Here is a 21,205-nt window from a genome sequence, read left to right as displayed (position 1 = left end):
GGGGTATTTGAGCTAGGTCTTAAAGATGGGATTTCTGTTTTTAGAGATGGTGGGGTGGGAATTTCAGATGAAGGGGAAAAAAGAATGAACAGTTGCTTCTAGACTTATTCAGATTCTTATAGAGGGCTGAAAATCTCAGAGGCTTTCTAAAGGTGTATTTTCAAGCAACTAGGAGATATTTGTTGTTTTCGAGAAGGCTTTTAGCATTTTTCAGAGCAGTTAAGCCGGTCGTCTTTGCTATGTAAAATATGATGTCAACAGAGAAAGATCCACTTTTGAGCCTCATGCGGGTCATGTGGCTTTGCCTGGAGAAGATGATTGTGTTCCTGAAGGGGCAGGGAGTGCCTCACACCTGCCTGGACTTGGTGACAGACCATGGTCATCTCAGTGAAAGCTCTCCCTATGGCCGGAAAAATAACCCAAAGCACATTTTTTTCTGCCAACAGAAGATTTGTAAACTCATCTCCTTGTCTTTCCTTCGTTCTCCCTTGTCTTAGCATGAGCGTTGCCCTCCAATGGCCAGGGTACTAGTCTTCTAAATAAACCAGGAGCACTCTGGCCCATCGCCCATTCTTTCCGGGTGTGGGAGTGAATAGCAGAGAACAGTCCTCTTGCAGGGTAGCATCTGGAAAAACTAGTAACAGATGTAGGAATGAATCATCGTGCTCAGGGAGCCTGCCTGCAACCAAGCTGAAAGCATCTGTAAGGAAGGCTGGCTTTATCCACCGGTACGCTGCCCTGTCACGTCATCAAAAGAATCCCTTCCCCAAACTGTCAGCTGTTTGCCACAGTGTCTGGAATTTCGCCATTAGGTTCAGCAACCGACTCGCAAAATGTTAGAGCGGGTCAATCACCTCTTGGAACAGAGCTAGAATGTTTGTCCTGTGGTTTTCCATTACCCTGCAGGGCATCTCCATGGGGGGGAGTGGGCACACAGATTGCGTGGGTGGGGGGTGCCTGTGTGTCTCAGTCGGTTAGGCATCTGACTCTTGATATTGGCTCAGGTCATGACCTCATGTTTCGGGAGATCGAGCCCCAAGTGGGGCTCTGGGCCTACATCCTGCTTGGGATTCTGTCTCTTCTCTCTCCCTCTCTCTGCCCCTTCCTGGCATGCTCTCTCTCTCTCAAAATAATTTAAACAAACATGAAAAAAGAAAACAAACAAACCAAAAGCCCTCACAAATTACTTCCTTGGGACAACAGATCCGTTCAACAGACATTTGTACTGACAGCCTATTCAACATTCAGCTGTACAGGAGAGACTTTGGGACGGGCAACAGAAAGAAAGGAGCCCTGCCCCTATCTTCAAGAAAGAAGATCAAAGTCCTGAAATAGCCACACATAAACACCAAGAAACCTTCCATGTAGGTAAATATGACAAATATAGCTTTATATATATATTTTTTTATTTATATACATATATAAATAATTTTCTCCTTCAGTTTCAGTTAAGTCTTCTATCAGAGCGATTTAATTCCTATGAGTTTCTTATAATCTGGAAGTTTTCTTTAGTTATCCCTTATCACCCAGAGCATGGACTTCACATACTTTGGCTGATGGCCCCGATTTATCTCATATCATATTTCTATTATGATTTCTCTGGCAGTAAATCATATTTGATCTGAAATATACATAATTGGGCTGTGCTTTTTTGAAGGCAACATTTATTTTTGCAACTGCTTGGAAAACCACATGGGACCAAGCTTTAATAGCACAGAAGCCTTCCTACGTGAATTTCAAAGCAAGTTCAAAGATGTTAGTTAAGTTTCCAGAATACATCTTTAAGCATCACCCACACCCCATGTGAAACAAAGATTAGGGGGATAATAATGCTAACTATGTAACATTCATTCATTCATTTATTCATGATTCATTCAACAAATAGTCAGTGAGCACTTGCTCTGAACCAGGCTTTCTTGTTCCTCGCAATAAACAAGAGAGATAAGGCTCAGTGGATTCAGGTTAGTAAACTGAGCATATACATAGCGTTGGCTTCAATAGAGAGAATAATAATACCAAACTCTTCTCAACCTGGTGGGTTCAGAGTCATTCACATACCCTGTAACCCAGACTATTATCCGGTGGCTTTTCCCACTGCTTCAATATATTATGCTGATAACATTGTTGATAGCAATTTTTTTTTTTTTTTTTTTTTTTTTTTTTGAGAGAGTGAGAGAGAGCGCGCGCAGGGGAGGGGCAGAAAGAGAGGGAGACACAGAATCCGAAGCAGGCTCCAGGCTCTGAGCTGTCAGCACAGAGCCCAAAGCAGGGCTGGAACTCATGAACCGCGAGATCATGCCCTGAGCTGAAGTCGGTTGCTCAACCTACTGAGCCACCCGGGCGCCCCATAGCAATAACTTTTCTCATAGATCTTGTCACACTGATGACATTCCAAAAATATCTTCTTAGGATTTCTGGGCCAGAATATGATAAGGCTACCTCACATTTAAAACAGAACTTTGCAAGTTATTTCCAGGACTGTGTTCAGAATTATCCAAGTACTACTTTAGAGGCAAAGACCGTAAGTAGCAGCTGAAATGCACATTTTTTGTTCGAAGAGTTCTAAATTCTCATCTGAGACCTGTTATTGTCTTGTACAAAACAGCAAGATGGTAAGGCGGATGAGGGCTCTGTATAATTGTAATTGTTGTGGTCTGGAACACACTTCAAAATGACAAACCTGGCCCCGCTATTGTTGCTTTTCTGCCTACGAAAACTTTCCGTGCCTCTTCAGTTTGCAAATAGCGAGCTGCTGAGAGTTCTTGTGATTTCTGAGATTCCAAAGTAAAGCCTGTCATTTATTTCATCCGTGGTTTGGGAGGAAGCAAAGACCACGCAGCCGCTCGAGGAAAACCTGTTCACGTGCAAGGGCAAGACCAAGTACAGGTGTGCTGGCCGCCGGCCCCTACACCTGTCCTGCAGTTCATTTAGGGAAAGGCACCGTGAACACTTCATTTCACGTCTCCGTCTCTTTAAGAGGAGCGGGAACTAATTTTCTTCGACCGCCCGGACTCTAGTCCAGTCTCCCCAGGTCGTCCCCTTCGGCCTCCTAGCCGCCCGCCCGGCGCCCACCCCTTCTCTGTCGCTCATGGCGCCCGGACCCTGCCCCCGTGTCTTGGCTGGACTCCAAGAAGGCGAGGAAGATGGCTCATCAAGGAAAGGGGCAGGACAGGGATGAGGCGGCCGGCGGCTCGGTCCTGAATTCGGGCTTTCTTGGCACACGGGAGGGAGAAAACTTTCCTTTGTCAAACAAGTGACCACGTGGCGCTATGGCGGTCACCACCAGCAACCCCGTCAGACCGCGGGCCGCGGACTTGGGGGCGCGCCCGCCATCTGCTCAGCAGCCCAAGGGAAGCCCTGAAAAGTGGGGGAGCGGCAGGAAAGCACGAGAGCAATAAAGGCCCGGTAGAGTGGCGTGGAGGGCGGGGTTCCGGGAGTGGGGGGCGCGGAGGGTGGGGTTCGCGAGAGGGGGCGGGTCCGGGAGGGGGCGGTGGGCAGGATCCCCGGGAGTGGGCGGGTTCGGAGGCGGGGTTCCCGTGGTGGGGCGGGCTCGGTGGGCGGGGTTCTCGGGGGTCGGGGTGGAGAGGGCGGGGTACCGCGGGGGGCTGGCGTGAGGTCGCGGGGCTCCCCCGGGCCGGGAGGGGGCGGAGGGCGGAGTACTCGGGGTTAGGGGTGCGCGGGGTTCCCAGAGTTGGGCGGGCGCGGAGGGCCGAGTGCCCGAGGGCGGGGAGGTTGCGGAGGGCGGGGTTCCGGGGGGTGGGCGGGCTCGACAGGCAGGGTCCTCGGGGGTGTCGGGAGAGCGGGGGTACACGGGGGTGCGAGGCGAGGGGTTTCAGGGGCGGGGAGTTTGTCGGGGGGGCGGGGTTCCCGGGGGTGGCGGGGCTCGGGGGGCAGGGTCCTGTCGGGTGTGCGGGAGGGCGGCGTCCCCGGGGGTGCGGGCGCGGAGGGCGATTCCCAGGGCCGCGGGGTTCCCGGGTCGGGCGGGCGCGGGGGCGGGGCTGGGGGCGGAAGGGCGCCGCGCTCGCGGGCGGGGAGGGGGCGGGGCTCGCGGGGCGGGGCTCCGGGCTGCGGGGGCGGCGCGGCGCGGGGAGGGGCGCGGGTGGGGGGAGCGGCGGGCAGGCCGGGCATGGCGTCGATGGCGGCGGCGATCGCGGCCTCGCGCTCGGCGGTCATGAGCGGGAACCGGCCTCTGGACGACCGGGAGCGGAAGCGCTTCACCTACTTCTCGTCGCTGAGCCCCATGGCCAGGAAGATCATGCAGGACAAGGAGAAGATCCGCGAGAAGTACGGGCCCGAGTGGGCGCGGCTGCCGCCCGCGCAGCAGGACGAGATCATCGACCGGTGCCTGGTGGGGCCGGGCGCCCCGGCGCCCCGCGCCCCCGGGGACCCCGGGGACTCCGAGGAGCTGGCGCGCTTCCCCGGCCTGCGCGGGCCCACGGGCCAGAAGGTGGTGCGCTTCGGGGACGAGGTAGGTGCGGGCGGGGCCGGGGACCCTCTCCCCTCCCCTCGTGGCCCCTGCAGGTCGCGGGGGTCCGGGCTGGCAAGAAGGCGCGGAGATGGGAGTGGGCGCGAGGGGCGTCCCAGGGCCGGGGGCGCGGGGCTAGGGGCTCCCCAGGGGGAGTTTGAGAATCGCCGTGAGGAGGGGTCTTTAAAGACCCTCCATCTAGACTTGCTCTGCTGGGCCACACCGGATCCAGAGACTTCTCCGAGCCATAGGCGGCTGCTCTTAAGCGAGGCGGACCAGAGTGGAAACGGCAAGGAATTTTCAGCCAGCCAAGCCTGAGTTCTGATCCACTTTGCTACTTGGCTGTATGGCCATGGGTGACTTAACCTCCTAGAGCCTCAGTCCCCACCCCCCTTCCTGGTGTAAGCCGGAGATAATGATACCCACCCCGTGCCTGCCAGGGAAGGCACTCCGAAAGTTATATGTATTAATGTTAATATTTGTGATGAGCTGTATGGGGCAGGTGAAATTGTCAAGCAAGATAAGGAGAAGGAAGAGGTGCCTTCCAGGGTTAGGAGGCAAAACCGAAGATGTTTCCTAAAATGTTTTCGGGGTGAGCACGCTGTGCAGCTTTGGTTTGGGGTGAGCACAGAGCCCCGTTTTTCCATCAAGAAGCTAAGGGATGAGTTTAAATGGGCTCCAGCAAACCTTTGCTACATATAAGGGCATGTCTGCATCTCTGATCTGGACACTGTGCCCACGCTTCTAGGGGAGAGAAACACTGTAAACCATACGGGAAAAAACTCAGGGATGCCCCCTTCTAAGTCACGGAGGCCTGGGTGTTCAGTGCTGCTTGGAAACTTGGTCTTTTTCTTTTCTTCTTCTTTTCCTTCTTTGTTTGTTTCACCGAAGCCTCTTTGGTGCCATTAGAATTTGCACTGTGGCTGGCTGGCCTTTCACACTGAACTTTTACCATGAAGGGGGAAATCAAAGGAGCAAGAAGTATGAAAAGAAGTATACAAATGAAACCCGCATTTGTTAAGGCTGCGAGCCTCAAGGAGGGGTGCTGCGCTTGGCAACTTTTTCGGAGGGTGTCGTGGATTGGGGAAGGAAAGGACGGCGAGTTCTAAATCTGATTTTCAGACTTGGGTGTGCTGAGACATTTATTAGTACAAAATGTTTGCGGTCATAAACCCACTCACGTGTGAGGGATGTGTGAAATGCGCTGGCCTTCTTCTGACTGAATTCAAAGAAAAGTCTCCATTGCACTTGAAACTCTGAAGGCTTTGCCAGGAAAAACAAGGGTGTGGTAAACTGGAGGCATGAAAATATAGGTTCAAAATGTATTTGAGAGCTGAAACATTTTCCGTGTGAAAATCCGCATGTGTATGCAAATGTTTGCAAGTGTGTGTGCTCAGGTTCCAGCGATGAAAAAACATGCATTCCCTCTTTGGAAAAGTCATGAGTAAGTACATATGAGAGGAAGTAAACTTGTAAGTATTTAACAGATGTTGGAGAGTGACTGTCATTTTTCCTTAGCTTGGCGTCCGGCTAAGAATACCCGCATGCCTGCTCATCATTAAAAGGCCCTTGCCATATAAGGGCTCAGTGTCCCTGATAAGGAAAGATGTGGCCAAGTTCATTTTGTGCCCCAGTTCCTTAACTGGGTACCACACCGAGCTGTTTCTGAGTCTGTAAACCCAGTGTGACTTAAAAGCAAATGGAACTGTTCAGTGTGGGACCTGCACGCTTCTCCAGGAGCAAACCCGCCCTGCTTTTCGCACTTGAACTCAGCTTTACAAAACGGGCTGGGAACGTGCCCTGACATGGCTCTGACCAACTTTAGCGCAGATGGGCAGAGAGACAGAAGACACCGAATTAGAGGAGGGGTACTTAGGAACATTGCCCGTGGGGTATTTTTGCCTGTGGTGGCTGTGTGGATTAATGGGACTAGGGGGTTTAAAATCCATTTCCCGAGACCTGGCAGGAGGTTGGCCCCAGACTAGTTGGTGGTCCAGGAGGAGAGCTGTTCATGGAGAGGGCTGGCTCCTAGACACAAGGGACGATGGATGGAGACAGGGGGTGGGGAGTGACCGTGGGTAGGCTGCCAGACAGAGTGGCCCAAATAGGTGACCCAGGTTTGTCCAGAAGGGCCCTAAGCCAGAGTGAGTAGGGCACTCTGTCCCTTCCCACTTGATCTGTCTTCTGGTGTCCCAGGGGCCTCGGCAGCCAATCATGGAATGGGGGAGAATGCTCTCCAGGGCCCTCCAGCGTCCTACCCTCTCAACTCCCCCCCCCCCCCGCCCCTGCACTCCCTGCCCCACATCTTCAGACAGACCTCTGATGGCTGGGTGCTTTGAGTGAATCAGCTCTCTCTGGAGCCACTGTCTGACCCTAGACGATGAACAGGGACTATTTTTAGTACTTCAGCGAAAGATCACCGGCCTCCTGGCTTTTGAGGCCCTTTCCTAAGGCTGAAGTAGGAGGACTCTGGGCTTTGCAGTCAGTCTTGAGTTTTGGCTCCCCCAGCTTTTTGACCGGGGTGAAATCACAGACCTCTCTGAGCTTCAGCGTTCTCGCCTTTGCGATGGGAGTGACATTAACAGGATGAGTAGAGAGCAAATGTCCACGAAGGGCCTGTGGGCTCACAAGACGGTGAGAATGCCATTGACCCTTGACCAACATGGGTTTGAAGCTCGTGGGTCCATTTATATGCAGATTTTTTTCCTGACCAGCACAGTCCTGTAAATGTGTCTTTTTTTCCTTATGAGTTTCTGCATAATATTTTCTTTTCTCTTACTCTCTTGGAAGAATACAGTAAACACACATAACTCACGAAATACGTGTTAATCGACTGCTGATGTGATCGGCAAGGCTTCTGGTCGATAGTAAGCTATTAGTTAAGTTTTGGGGGAGTCGGAAGATTACATGTGGATTTTTAACTGCACAGGTGTCCCTAACCCCGCTGCTGTTCAAGCGGCAACTGTATTAGCCAGTCTCTGTTTCCACTTATAAGAATCATTATTATGAAATAAACATATTCTTGCTGCTGCTAAACCTGGGGTTGTCCAGTCAGAGTTGTCCACGTGAGAGGGAGCTCTGTCCTGGGGGGCTCTGGTGCTGTGCTTTGGGGCACGTATTTGAAGCTTTGATTTGCCCTGTCCACAGCCTGGCCATGATGTGGCCTGTCTCCGGGTCGGCAGTGACATCTGCCTCAGATTGTGCCACCCCACCCTTTCAGCTACCCTGAAAGGCAAGGACATCACCTGTTTCTCTGAATACCCTGTCCCCCGTTGCCAGTAACATTTTTGTATCCCACATTTTAAGTCATATGTGACCAGCATCTAGTCATTAGAAACCTGATTGTGTGTGTGTGTGTGTGTGTGTGTGTGTGTGTAAATATATATAGATAGATAGGTATTTATATACACACATTTTTTTTTTAATGTTCATTTATTTTTGAGAGAGCACTCAACAGAGCGTGAACAGGGGAGGGGCAGAGAGAGAGGGAGACACAGACTCCGAAGCAGGCTCCAGGCTCCGAGCTGTCAGCACAGAGCCTGACATGAGGCCGGAACTCCAGAACCGTGAGATCATGACCTGAGCCGAAGTCAGACGCTTAAGTGACTGAGCCACCCAGGCGCTCTGAAACCTGATTGCATAATGATGGCCCTCGATTCTGGTGGCCACGAGTACGGTCGGGGGGACTGCTCTGTGTAGGACTGCCTCAGCACTGTGGCATCTGTGTTCATTTTTACCCTCGCTATCTGTACAGAGAGAAGACCAGGGCTCAGATCCCCCTCCCCTTGCCGGGATGACCAGCTTGGCGCAGGAGGAGATTGGCTGCCTTTGTGCATTGGCCAGGAGGGGACCCGTCAGTTTTCAGTTTTTACTTCCCTTGGGACTCAATTCGGCAAATGTTTCTCAGCCTATTACGTTAGAAACGAGAGGCCCTCTGGCTTTAGGACTGCTTAGGCTGCCCGTAATTTTTACCACCTCCTTTAAAAACTACCCCCTCGGACATATGATCTTCGTACAGTTTCCACACAAGGCCGCCAGCCCCTCCTGCCCCCCCATCCTGTCCCCAAGCAGCTCCTGTCAGAGAATCTGGAGCTCCTGCTGGCGGCATACGTCTCTCCTAGCAAAAGAAGCGGAGTGTCCCCAGACCTGGCTTCCATTCCGGCCATGTCACCAGCAAGGCGACCCCTGCTCAGGGCGTAGGTCTCCCTCCATGAAATGAGTGGCAGTCCTGGCTTGGAGCGACATAGATGCTGGGACATGCCCTTCCGGTCCCGTACGTGGTATGAATGGTAAGGCGTGTTTGCAAGCGGATGCCTTTCGCAGTCCGACTTCCCCTGCCATCCTTTAGCAGTAAAGTCTGGGGAATGGCTTACTCTGGGAGATGAGAAGGTCTTCGTTTTAGAAGGTTTTCGAGATCACTCAGTCTGCTTCTGCTGCTTCCCGTTATCAAGTAGGGGGGAGAAAAAAAAACCCCAAAGCTGAATGTTTGCGACCACTCCCAAACCCCTTGCCACCCGTCTCGCAGGATCTGGGTCACGTTCTAGGCTCCACACAGGGACCCAGCAGGTAAGCCTGGAAATTTGGTGTGTTGACTTCTCCCGGACCCACTTGTGCCTCCCGCCTCGCGTAAAGTAGGTGAAGCTGGGTAGGAAGGGTGTTGCCGTGTGCCAGCCCCCCGCGACCCTGATCTGGATTTTGCACGTTGCAGAACACAGGTTTAGGGCCCTGGAGCCACACAGCGCCACCCCCTCTCGAACAGCTGAGCAAGACCAGCCTCTGTGGGAAGGAAGTGTCCCTCCTGGGCACCCGCCTCTGGCCCCCTCCCGCAGGGATCTGGGGGCTGGCTGGCTGCGCCCTTGCCCCCCTCCGTCTTCACCTCCGTTTCTGGGGCTGAGGCTTGGCCTCCCTGACTCCCTTGACACCCTCTGCACGGCCTGCACTTCTCGGGCCTCTGGGGGTCCATGCCTTGCCAACCCCCCCTCCCCCACCCCTCTCGCCCTTGCTCCCAGCCTTTCCCAGAAGTGATTGCGGGTGGGCCTCCGAGGCCAGGGGGTCAGCATGGAATATCCCGGTTCGGCAAACCTGGCGAAGCTGCTGTCTGTGCTCAGCGTCCTCGGGGCTTTTTCCTCCTCCTCAGGGTGCAGGCTGGCCAGCCTAGATGTTTTTCTTTTTTTTTTGTTAAGTTTATTTATTTTTCTTAGTAACCGCGATACCCAACTTAGGGCCCGAACTCAATGACCCTTAGATCAAGAGCCACACACTCTGCTGACGGAGCCAGCCAGGCACCCCTTGCTTGTGTCTTTTAAAAAATCAACTAATTAAATTGTTACAAAATACGTAAAATCGTGTACCTGTACGTTACTGTTAAGAAATCCAAACCATGCAGGAGCAGCATTGTGAAGCAGTTGGTAGTGTCCTTCTAGAACTTTCCTCAAGTATTAACACCTTCATCAGGTTTGAGGTTGGATACGTGATGGCCTGACAGCAAACGTGCGCGGACCCCTCTGACCCTTCCCCTCGAGCAGTTTGGTCTTTTCTTGTTTCAGCCTTTGGCAGAAAATAAAAAATAAGAAACTAAAAAAATAAGGGGGAAATCTGAGAGTTGCTTTCTCAGTATTTGGGATTTGTTCTTTAAGGAAGGTGGAATGTGTAATTACGATTCCCACCTTCTGGCTGGTAGAGCCATGCATTTTTTAGAAAAGATGACAGGGTCCACGTGGCTTTTCGCATCCTGGGACCTGGGTTTCTGTGCCCCGGCTCTGGACGGGAGTTGAGAATGTGGCCCTGAGTTCAGATCCGTTTCCTGGGCCACGAGGGGGAGGCTGCTGGGCCTCTGCCGCACGCTTCCCCTTTGGGAAGGTTCTTTGCCAGGATTAGCACCTGGCCTGCTACCCCACGTAGGAGAGGAAGGGTACTGAGCAGGTGGGCCCTGGGAGCTAAGGAAGCCTGTGGTCCTCTCCCTGGCTTCTGTGGGAGGGTGTGCAGGGAAGGGGTGGGGCAGAGCTGGGAAGCATGTGGGCAGGTCTGGAGTCCTGTCTCATTGACAGGAGTCATTTTCACACTCTCAAGAGAGTCCCTTAATTCTGGAGAAGAAAATCCTTTTTTTTTTTTTTTTAATAATAAAGACCAGACCTGTCTTTTTTTTTTTTTTTTTAAATGTTTTAATGTTTATTTATTTTTGAGAGAGAGAGAGAACAAGCTGGGGAGGGGCAGAGAGAGAGGGAGACACAGGATCCGAAGCAGGCTCTGTGCTGACAGCAGAGAACCCGACACTGGGCTCGAACTCAGGAACCATGAGATGATGACTTGAGCCGAAGTCGGATGCTGAACACACTGAGCCACCCAGGTGCCCCTAGACCTTTCTGTCTGTTGCCTTCAAGCTCTCTTCCACCTCCCCCTGCTCGCATTACCACCGTGGCACCCAGCTTTCGTGTCTGACTTTGTGTTCCCTGTGGAACCTGCCCGCTAGTTCAGTCCTAGCTGCCTTTCCGTTGTGGGGACTGAAGTTTTGTCCTTGCGTTTATGGAAACCCTCCTATCTCAGCAGAGTTAAATATATGATAAGTCAGAGGGAAAAGCATCGATTCCATAAATAGATAAATAATGGTCCCTAAAAAGAAGCCGTTGGTTGAAAAAAAGGGCATATTTGAATCGTTCTTCTTCCTCACTCCCCTGTCTTTTTTTTTTTTTTTTTAAAGTAAACTTTGTTTTCTAGAGCAGTTTTAGGTTGAGAGCAAAACTGAGCAGAAAGTACAGAGATTTCTTGTATTCTCCCTGCCCCCACGTACACACAGCACCTGCACCCCCCCCAACAGCCCCGCTCAGAGTGGTGCACCTGTTACCTTGGATGAACCCGCACTGATGCATCAGCATCCGCCAGAGTCAGTAGTTCACGTTGGGGCTGACTCTTGTGAGCATTCAGTGGGTCAGGCCAAACGTATGACAACACGTAGCCATCATACGGCATAGTTTACTGCCTTAAACATCCTGTCGTCCGCCTGGTCGTCCCTCCCATCCCCAAGCCCCGCTCTCGGTACTGTCTCCATAGTTTGGCCTTTTCCAGAATGTCACGTAGTTGGAGCCAGAGAGTCTGTAGCATTTTCAGATTGGCTTCTGTCATTGAGTAATACGCGTCGCAGGCCCTTTCACAGCTTGATAGCTCATTTCTTTGTAGCGCCGAATAACAACCCATTGTCTGGGGGAACCGCGGTGTATTTATCATGCACCTGCTGAGGGACATCTCCGTTGTTTCCCAAGTCTTGGAAATTACGAGTGAAGCTGCTCTAAACATCTGCGTGCTGGTTTCTGTGCGGATGTAGGTTTTCAACTTGTCTGGTTGCATACCACGGAGTGGGATTGTCTCACCCGCTTCTACCGTGCTGCTGCTGACACGGAACAGCTCCCCAGGGACAATGTGCTCCGTGCGGGATGTGCCTGGAAGCCCAGACCACGTGACATCACTAGAGGGCCGCGATAGTCAGCGACAGAGGGGAGTTTCTGTCCCCTTCTCCAGGCTCCGCTGGCTGAGCCTGATTTCTCCGACCTGTGGTATCTCACAGTTTAAATTTTTTACCTTTAAGTCAAGGTGCCACCATCTGTCAACCAGAATCTCCTCTAATTTAGGGACTTCAGGAGCACAGTGACGACGTGTGGTTCCAGTGAGCACCTTGCCATGTTCCAGGATCCTGACACTGCTTCTGAATTACTCAAGGAGCATGTCTATTTCTGGGATGCTCGGTGGTTGGGATTCTAACTCCTGTCGGCACTGAAATTTAGCCAACCGTGCACCGTATTCCTACATTCTGAGGACGTTCTGACTCCAGCAGATGAGAGTGTTTCGTCCTTAATGGTTGCATACTTCTCGTAGGTATGCAACAGCGTCGTTAGAAATGCAGCTGCACTCGTTTCGTAGGTCATCTTTGAATGCATATGGAGGAATAAGGGAATGAGTGTTTTCAAGTGCGAATTGCATTATGCTGGAGCCTTGCAGCATATCAGGAGACTGTTCATTTGCCTCGGGTGATTATACTAATGCGCAGAGCCCTGATCTCGCCTTGCTCCAGAGGAGGATGGGAGAGAGCTGGCCCAGAAGCCCCGGGCTTCTCGTGAGAGCAGCTTGAACCCTGGGTGGGTTTGGGAGGAGGTCCTGTCTGAGGATGATGAGAGCCACCTAGCAGTAGTGACTGAGGGCACCACTGCCCGTGGTGTGGACTGCGCATACAGAGGCGGGCCCCTGCGCCCCGGAGGTCCGCAGGCGCGGGCAGCCTGGGGTGGCCCTGTGGCTAAGTGCTCACAATGTGCGGGGAGCCTGGCGTCTCATGGTGAGCGGAACCAGTTAAGCTGCCCCATGGAACGGCGACATTAGAATTACCTAGGGAGTTGTTAGCGTTGTAAAACTGGGGCAGATGGGACCTGCAGGTTCTGCCGGTTGTAACAGCATCCTAGGGGACGCCAATTTACAGTCAGGCCCGGGAACGGCTGGGGTACGGGCCCCCTCGAGAGCGTCTGGAGTCTGGTGTCTGTGATCAGTGCCTGCATCAACCCCAGGCACGTGGGAAGGAGCCATTCCCATCGAATACCTGGGACAGGTGTGCCTGCCACAGAGAGGGCGCAGTTCGGGCCAAGGTGGCAGACAGGCCCCCAGCCTTCAGAGAGGCCCAGGGTGTAGCCTAGACTTCCCAAGTGCTGCAGGGTCTCAGAAACGGTTTTTCAGATGTTCCAGGAAAGGTGCGGCTTCCTGTCTGCTGGCCCTTAGTGGCCTGGCCTTGTGCGGTGGGAGATCAGAGGCCACCTCAGATAGCCCATGCCTCCGGGTCGGCCTCCTTCTTAGGGTGGGCCTGTAGAGGACCTAAGGGACACCCAGCGCAGACAGTGCTGTCCACAGGTGCCATCAGCCCCACACGCTTGAGACACAACGATAAAATTCACTGGCCCTGAAAGTGGAAAGAAAGTTACAAAAGAATAAATGCTCAGTCGTGTCTAATCCGGTTCATTAAGAGGAAAGGTTGATATTTGTAAAATTTCACCATACTTGAAGTCAATTTTAAGTCCAGAGTTTCTCATTCCGGAATAATTTTAGAATAGTCATGACTTTTACAGAGAAATCATTCTCTGACCACGACTTTTAACCTGAAGACCTTAGGTAGTAGCCAGAGGCACCACGGTAATTAATTAGGAAGTGCTGAGTTTTGAGCATTCTTGACTTTTGTAGGGTTTTTTTTTTCAGGGGGGACATTTTTTTTTGAAAAACAGATTTTATTTTTTAGAGATAGGTTCTTAGCAAAACGAGTGGAAAACCCCTCCCTCCACACGTGCACAGCCTCCCCCACTGTCAACATCGGCCGCCAGAGTGGAACGTTTTTTACAGTGGATGAGCCGACTCGACACATTGTCGTTGCCCAAAGCCTGTGGTTGACATTGGGGTTTATTCTTGATGGGGCACATTCTGTAGGTTTTGAGAACAGGATCCATCGCTACAGTATATGGTACGGAGTGTTTTCATTGCTCCTAAATCCTCTGCGCTCTGCCCTCTCTCAAACTCCAGCAACCACAGATCTTTTTACTGTCTTTGTGATTTTGCCTTTTCCAGAACGCATACAGTTGGACTCATCCAGTATGTAGCCTTTTCAGATCTCTTTATTGTGGGAGAATACACATAACATAAAATGGACCCTCCTAACCATTTTTTTTTTTAATGTTTTTTATTTATTTTTGGGACAGAGAGAGACAGAGCATGAACGGGGGGAGGGGCAGAGAGAGAGGGAGACACAGAATCGGAAACAGGCTCCAGGCTCCGAGCCATCAGCCCAGAGCCCGACGCGGGGCTCGAACTCACGGACCGCGAGATCGTGACCTGGCTGAAGTCGGACGCTTAACCGACTGCGCCACCCAGGCGCCCCAACCTCCTAACCATTTTTAAGTATACGTTTAGTATATTCGCACTGCTGTGCAGCCATTAGCACTCTCTGTTTCTAGAACTTTACCATCACCTGTCAGAAACTCCGAATCCAGGGCTGCTTGGGCGGCTCAGTCGGTTAAGAGTGACTCTTGATTTCCACTCAGGTCATGATCTCACAGTTCGTGGGATCGAGCCCTGCGTCCGGCTCTGCACTGAAAGGGTGGTGCCTGCTTGGGATTCTCTCTCTCCCTCTCTCTCTCTCTCTGTGCCTCTCTCTCTTTCAAAATAAGTAAACATTAAAAAAAAAAAAAAGAAACTTTGAATCCTTTAAACAATGATTTCCCATTCCAGCTGCCCCCTGGTGAGCTCTGTTCTCCTTCCTGTCTCCGTGAATTTGCCTCGTCTGGGTACCTCAAATAGCTGGCATATGACATCTGCCCTTGGGTGACTGGCACATTCATTTAGCAATGTCTTCAGGGTTCATCCAGGTTGTAGCCTGATTCAGAATTTCCTGCCTTTTGAAAGCTGAGTAGTATTCTGCTACCTGATGTGTTTGTCCCATTTTGTGTGTTCATCTGTTGACGGACGTTTGCGTTGTTTTCACGTTCTGGCTCCCGGGCGCGTAACTTGGCCGTGCGTACCGGTGTTCGAGCATCTGTTCAAGTGGCTGCTTCGTGAGATCATGATCTGAGCCGAAGTCGGATGCTTAACCGACTGAGCCACCCAGGCGCCCCTAATTCTTTTAATAATAGTAATGGCTATGTTTTGTTTTTTTTTAATTTTTTTAACGTTTATTTATTTTTGAGACAGAGAGAGACAGAGCATGAACGGGGGAGGGGCAGACAGAGACGGAGACACAGAATCGGAAGCAGGCTCCAGGCTCTGAGCCATCAGCCCAGAGCCTGACGCGGGGCTCGAACTCACAGACCGCAAGATCGTGACCTGAGCCGAAGTCGGACGCTTAACCGACTGAGCCACCCAGGCGCCCCAATAATGGCTATGTTTAACACCAGGTTCAAAAATCCCTAAACCTCTCACAGTCCACTTTTGCGTGGGTTGGTGCGAGCCCACTCCAGCCCACGGCTGACTGTGGCCTCCGAAAGGGGGGCCCCACAGAGATCTTAAAACACTCCGGCCTCCATTCTTTTCCCAAACAGTAAAGTAAATGCCGGAGATTTTGTGCAAATATGCGTTCTGGTACTATGGGCAGAGAACAGACATTCTTTTTTATTTATTTATTTTTTTTAAAGTACTTTCTCCATTGGGAGGTGAACGTTACCTTGGGCGAATATTTTCCAGCAAGAGCAAATCAGGGCCTCTGGGATGTCAGAGGAAAGACTAGTTGGTGCCTGTGCATCTGGGAGTCCTTGGAGCCACGTGGCGAAGAGCAGAGCCTCCCACGTGTTAATTTCCAGGGGCTGTGTGTCCTGTGGCTCTCGGTGGCTTCCCTTCTGCTTTTTGCCCTGCTCTTTTGGGATCTAGTGACTTCTAGGCTTCTTCCCGTGCCGTGCTGCAGAGAGGAAGTCGTTTCCAGAGAGATGCGGCGCTGTCTCTGGCACAGACCTCCCTCGTGGAGAGGAATTTGACTGTGAGGGTAACTCTGGGTCACGACCGAGCCCCCACTCCATGACATCCCGTGGTCTAAGCGGCAGGCGTGGTTTGGTGCTTCGATCGTTTCCGGTCTCGGGCACCAGGAGGGCTGGCGGGGGCGCCTTGCAAGCAACCCCTACAGAAAGCACGTGTGGGCATCCACCAGCGCATGCCTGGCCACGTTTTGGTTGCCTGCCGGTCATCGCGGGGCTGGAAGAAAAGAGAACACTGTGTGTGCCCGCACCGCCACTCTGCAGTTCTGAGGCCCTTTTGCATCCAGCTGCCCGGGGAGCCTCTTCCCAGCGCTGGAGCGCGCAGCCTCGACTGACATCAGAGCTTCCGCAACATTTGTGCTCGGCGTGTTTATTCTTGTAAGGCGTTTTAGTATTTTTATGAGCTTAGGATTGCAGAAATCTAAGGAATTTGCCCCTCGACTGAGTTTCTTGCTGGCCGCAAACAAAAGACTGTTGACCTGACACCAAGTTGGGGAGGGTTCACGGTGGGACCCCCCTCTCTGTCTTCGACCCCCTTGGAATTTCAGCTAACATGGGCTGCAGCCACTGGTGACTGCTGGCTCACCAGGCTCCCGGCTCAGTCCGTGCTCCTGTGAGTCTGCGCTCATTTTCCTTGCAAAGCCAAAAGCTGTGTTTTAATTTTAGCTGATCTCAGCCGTGTAGCTAATATTTAAGGCTAGGTCATAGCCCATGATAAGGGGAGTCCGGCTCCAGCATGCCCTTGGCCACTGGGTCAAGGGCCACTGGCCCTTCTGTGCTCTGCCTGCCCAGTTAATCTCCGCGCACCTCCTCTGTCCACTGGGGCGGCCCCCCCTGGGCTGTCCCACCTCGGGTTGGAAGGACCACGTTTGCCAGTGGATTTCCCTTTCCTTTGCCCCCACAGCTCCAAATCCAGAATAAATGATACGTAAGTGCCACGAGCCTCCTTCGCTTTCCCCACGTAGGAAAAAATCCTTCTTGTTTTATTATTCTAGGAAGAGCTTAGAGCTTCCTGAGCTCACAGACTTTGGGAGACTTTCAGGTCCTTTGGCTCGGCCGTGCCCTCCGCACACACAGGCTGGGCTGGACACAGGAATCCCCTGCCGCTGAAGCTAGGCCTGCAGCCCCTCTCTCTCGTCACAAAGGCCCGTTGGTTCACATTCCTCCTGGTGGCCCACTTCCGTTTTTGGAGGGACAAGAGTTTGTAAGCTGAGTTTGTAAACCTGGGGTTTAGCTGGAGCTCCAAATGGCAGGGCAGTGGCCCACGTTCTAGCTCATTAGTAGTTTTTGCCCTGAGAGCCAGGCTCATGGGGCCGATGCAAACCGGCCCAGAGGCTAAGGTGGGGACAGCGCTGCTCCCAAAGTAGGGCATCTACAGACCCAGAGGGGGACAGAGCCTGAAGGCCTAACTCTGGGGGTGGGAGCACCTATGGGGGGAGGACCTCTCTTAGCAGGGGTGCTTTAAGCAAGGGCCGTCCCAATTTTTTTTTTTTTAATACTTATTTATTTTGGGGGAGAGCACAAGCGGGAGAGGGACAGACGGAGCGGGCTCTGTGCTGACAGGCTGACAGCGGCGAGCCCGCTGTGGGGCTCGAACTCGCAAACTGTGAGACCGTGACCTGAGCAGAAGCCAGATGCTCAACTGACTGAGCCACCCAGGCGCCCCCAGGACCGTCCCAATTTAAAATACTTTAACCCATTTTCAGCATGTCCCAACGTTCAGTTCCGAAAATATCCCCAGCGGAAGCAGGCACAGAGGAGACGTTTGGTAGCACAGGAAGACGGCTGGGGGCTCGGAGGGGGTAGCCAGGAAAAGGCGACGTTCCCCTCATGTGTTCAGACCAGTGTGCAAAACCCGTTGGATCCGAGGTTAGATTCTCAGTTCCGGTTCTGGAGGGCGCTTTCCGTCGTGTGCTGCTGGGGAGCGTGGGGGTGACTTCAGAGCTCTCCTTACCAGTAGGCACCTGTACTAAATGGGGATGTTCATTGATGTTGCCAGTCGGCCCTTTCGAGATCTCTGCTGGGCACATGGGGGCGGGGGGGGGGGAGGGCACGGAGGCTCAGCTGCACTGGCTTTGGCTGGAGGGTTATTGCCTGACATTCTGTTCCCATGTTGATCGTTACAACAGCCCTGCAGGGGAAGCGTGATTCTCCTCTTCCAGGTGAGGAAACGGAGGCTCCGAAGGCTGCCTCATCTTCCCATAATGTCTAGTCCTCCTAGAGCTGAGGCTCAAGTCTGTAAAGCCCCTTCCCCTTTCTGCTCACATCCCAATCATCAATTCCCTCCCCCTCTGCCCCCCTCCCCCAGGGCCTCCCTCCCATTCATTCACTGAGCCTCCTTTGGGTGGGGGAGGGGCGCGCCTGGCCACCTCCAAAAAGGTGAGGGTGAGGCCAGACTGAGAAGGTCAGCGCAGTCTACGCAGAGCACCCAAACATCAGGCTTGCTCCAAGCCAGGAGTTGGGATGAGTCCTAAGTCTTGCTTACCCTGTGGCCTTGGGTGGATGTTTGCATGGGGTATGTTTGGGTTTGGGTTTCAGATTTATTCTCGCATTTTTATTTCAGGACATAACTTGGCAAGATGAGCACTCTGCCCCTTTCTCCTGGGAAACGAGGGTAAGTTGGATTAAATTTAGATTTGTTTGTCCTTTTGAAAAAGAATGGCGTGGTTGTGTATTTTTCTTGTAGCTCTCGGTGGACTCCGAAGGCGGAGGCCCCACCATCCTGCTGCAGGTGATGCCCCCCCTGCTGGTGGAAAAGGAGAGGAGGGGAGACCGTGGAGATGAGCTAGGAAACCTGTGGGGAGGCATCGTGATGGAATTAAAGTGGTCGCCCCTTGACCGGGACCCCGGCCGTCCTGGGAAAGCAGAGTCAGCCCCATCCGGGGCTCTCTCTGCTCCTGGCTCTGCTGACCAATACTCAGCACCTTAGTGGGGGCGCTCCGTAAAGCAAAGCTTGGAGAGAAGCTTTTGAGGGGGGGCAGGCGTTATTAAAATGAACTCAGGGTAGGGGCAGGAGAGGGACCGTGGCAGAGATGAGACTGCAGATCTATCAAAATTGCCTGCAAGAGTCTGCCTAGAGGCGTGACAGTCCTGGGGGCGGCGGGTGGGGAGGAAAAAAGGACATACACTCTTGGAAGCCTGTGAAGGTGATGAGGCAGTGGATACACATGGACAGGTGTTAGCGGTACAGTGCAGCTTGGATCGCTGACCCCTAGTCCCTTGTTCACTTTGATGGTGATGATGATGCTAGGTGATGATTCTTGCTAGAGTTGATTCATGGCATCATGCTTAACTGGCTTTGTCTATTCCCCCCCCCCGCCCGTCCTGCCTCGCTGCTCCGGTAGAAGTGCGTTAGTAGGGGGCCAAGCAACCAAAAGGCAGGTGTCTGTAACCCAACTAAAACGAGCAAGAGTCTAGAACGTTTAGTGCTGCGTGTCGGAGGGTTCTCCCCATAATGGGGTGACGAGGACGGCAGTGTGCCTGGAACGGGGCTCGGACTTGAGGTCAGATCAGGGCTCTGAAGTGCCTGTTCCTGCAGGGGCTCGTTGGCTGGGCCCACATTGCTCATCCCAGCGGAAATGGGCACGCAGGGGCCTGCGGAGAGGGTGGGTCAGAGCGGGGCAGGGCAGCGAGGGGGTCCACAAGACACCCGGGAAGCCCTCATGTGTCTGAAAATGGAACATTTGACAGGGTTCTGGCGGACGAGGGCAGGGGGCGCTGTTGCCTACAGGCAGAGCTGTTGAGTGGGCCCCGTGTGACCTGAGCCGTCCCCAGATGGGGAGGTGCACGATCCGGTCCTCACGTGAGAGCTGGGAGGCGGTTTTGGAAATACATGTTGTCGATGCAGGTGCACGCGTCCACCTGGCGGGTGCGGATGCCCGCTGCCTTTAGCGCACCTTTACGTGGGGTCCTGAACATCCTACGTCTGCACCCAGCATGTGCCCGTGTTTTATTTCCACTGCAGATGAGTAATCTAGGTCTGTGCAGAGGGCGGCGCGAGCGAAACGGTGTGCCTGGAAGCTGGGGTCTCCCTAGGGATCTGGACCCCGGTCGAAGGACATCCAGGAGCAGCATGGAAACACAGTGGCTCCTGAAACCAGCGAGGAATCCCCTGTCTAGTGACACTGTCAGGGAAGCTGTGGGTGGGTAGAGACTGCATCATCACGTTGGCGTTCAGCCAGGAGCCACAGTCTTCTTTTTGGGCTCCCCGGTGAATAACTGAGGAGCACTAACCCTGCCGGTGATATCTACCGGTAACAGACAAATAGACGCTCTGCAGGGTGGGACCAAGCAGCCTCGGTCGCAGTAGCCCAGAAAGCAGCACAGACTTCCCCAGACCGGGTCCTACGTTTGAGGATATCACAGCGACGAAGGCACAGAGGTCAAAAGAGTGATGACGGCCTACGCTCTGCGTCCATCTCATGCCCCATGAGAATATCAGCTCTATTAAGAATTTACCTTGTGAAATATTACTGAACCTGCTATTTTGGGGACAGGACACTCCATCTGTTATTAACTTGCTGCAATGACAGTCTGGGACAAGGATGGGCGGTGGTTGGAGCAGGTGCCGAGATGGGGCTCAGCCACCGGGGCCAGTGTGGGGCATAGGTGAACGAGAACGAGGACAGCTAACTGTCCCACATAGATCACACCCTGTGCTGGTGCTGAGGGTCCACATCTGCCAGCCAGGTCCCCCAGGCACCTTGTCAGTCGAGAAGCCTCTGGAAGTTAATCGGTGTTGCCCCCTTTGCAGAGAACCAGCTTACGTAACCAACGGGCGGGCTCACTCGGGGTCCTCACCTTTTGGTTTGATCTCTTGAAGTTGGACTTACAGAGTTTAGCGTTAGAACCTTGTAGAGACAAAGCAGAGAACATTCCAGGGAGCAGAGAGGCTCGGCTCCACTCTGCACAAGTCAGCGTTGAGTTCTAGAAAGTGCCACCACTCACCTCCCCGGCCTGAACTTGGAGCGCCCTGCCTCCTTGCTTTTCGGGCGTCGTCACACTCTCCCTGAGGGCTGGTGAGAACCTCTTTGGAGAGCTGCGAACAGGAGGTGGTTTTAGGCGGCCCTGATCTCCAGGTGTGGGATTCGGGGCCCAGCAGCGGGTTCTCTTGCTCTCCAGTAGTTATCTGTTGATGCATAACAGACTACCCCACAGCTCCATGGCCCAAAGCGGACATTTATTTGCTCAGCAGGCTGGGCAGGGCTCCCCCAGCCGTTCTTCTGTTGGCCTTGTTCACTCACCAACTCTTTCTCTGCTC

General features: G+C 53.1%; 1 protein-coding gene across 2 annotated transcripts in view; it reads left to right on the top strand.

Annotated features, from left to right (window-relative positions):
• The first annotated feature begins 4,095 nt into the window (after nucleotides 1-4,095).
• Nucleotides 4,096-21,205, top strand: part of CD2H1orf198 (chromosome D2 C1orf198 homolog) — a 30,906-nt gene continuing 13,796 nt past the window's right edge. For both annotated transcript variants that reach the window (XM_030334392.1, XM_030334391.1), the window contains exons 1-2: nucleotides 4,096-4,468; nucleotides 18,509-18,559. In XM_030334392.1, coding sequence (XP_030190252.1) covers nucleotides 4,127-4,468; nucleotides 18,509-18,559 — 393 coding nt within the window. In that variant the 5' untranslated portion in view covers nucleotides 4,096-4,126. The remainder of the gene's footprint in view (nucleotides 4,469-18,508; nucleotides 18,560-21,205) is intronic.

The sequence above is a fragment of the Lynx canadensis genome, chromosome D2 (assembly GCF_007474595.2).
Source record: "Lynx canadensis isolate LIC74 chromosome D2, mLynCan4.pri.v2, whole genome shotgun sequence".
NCBI classification, from domain to species: Eukaryota; Metazoa; Chordata; class Mammalia; order Carnivora; family Felidae; genus Lynx; species Lynx canadensis.
The sequence above is the reverse complement of the archived record's forward strand: the minus strand, read 5'-3'. Positions and strand labels throughout refer to the sequence as shown.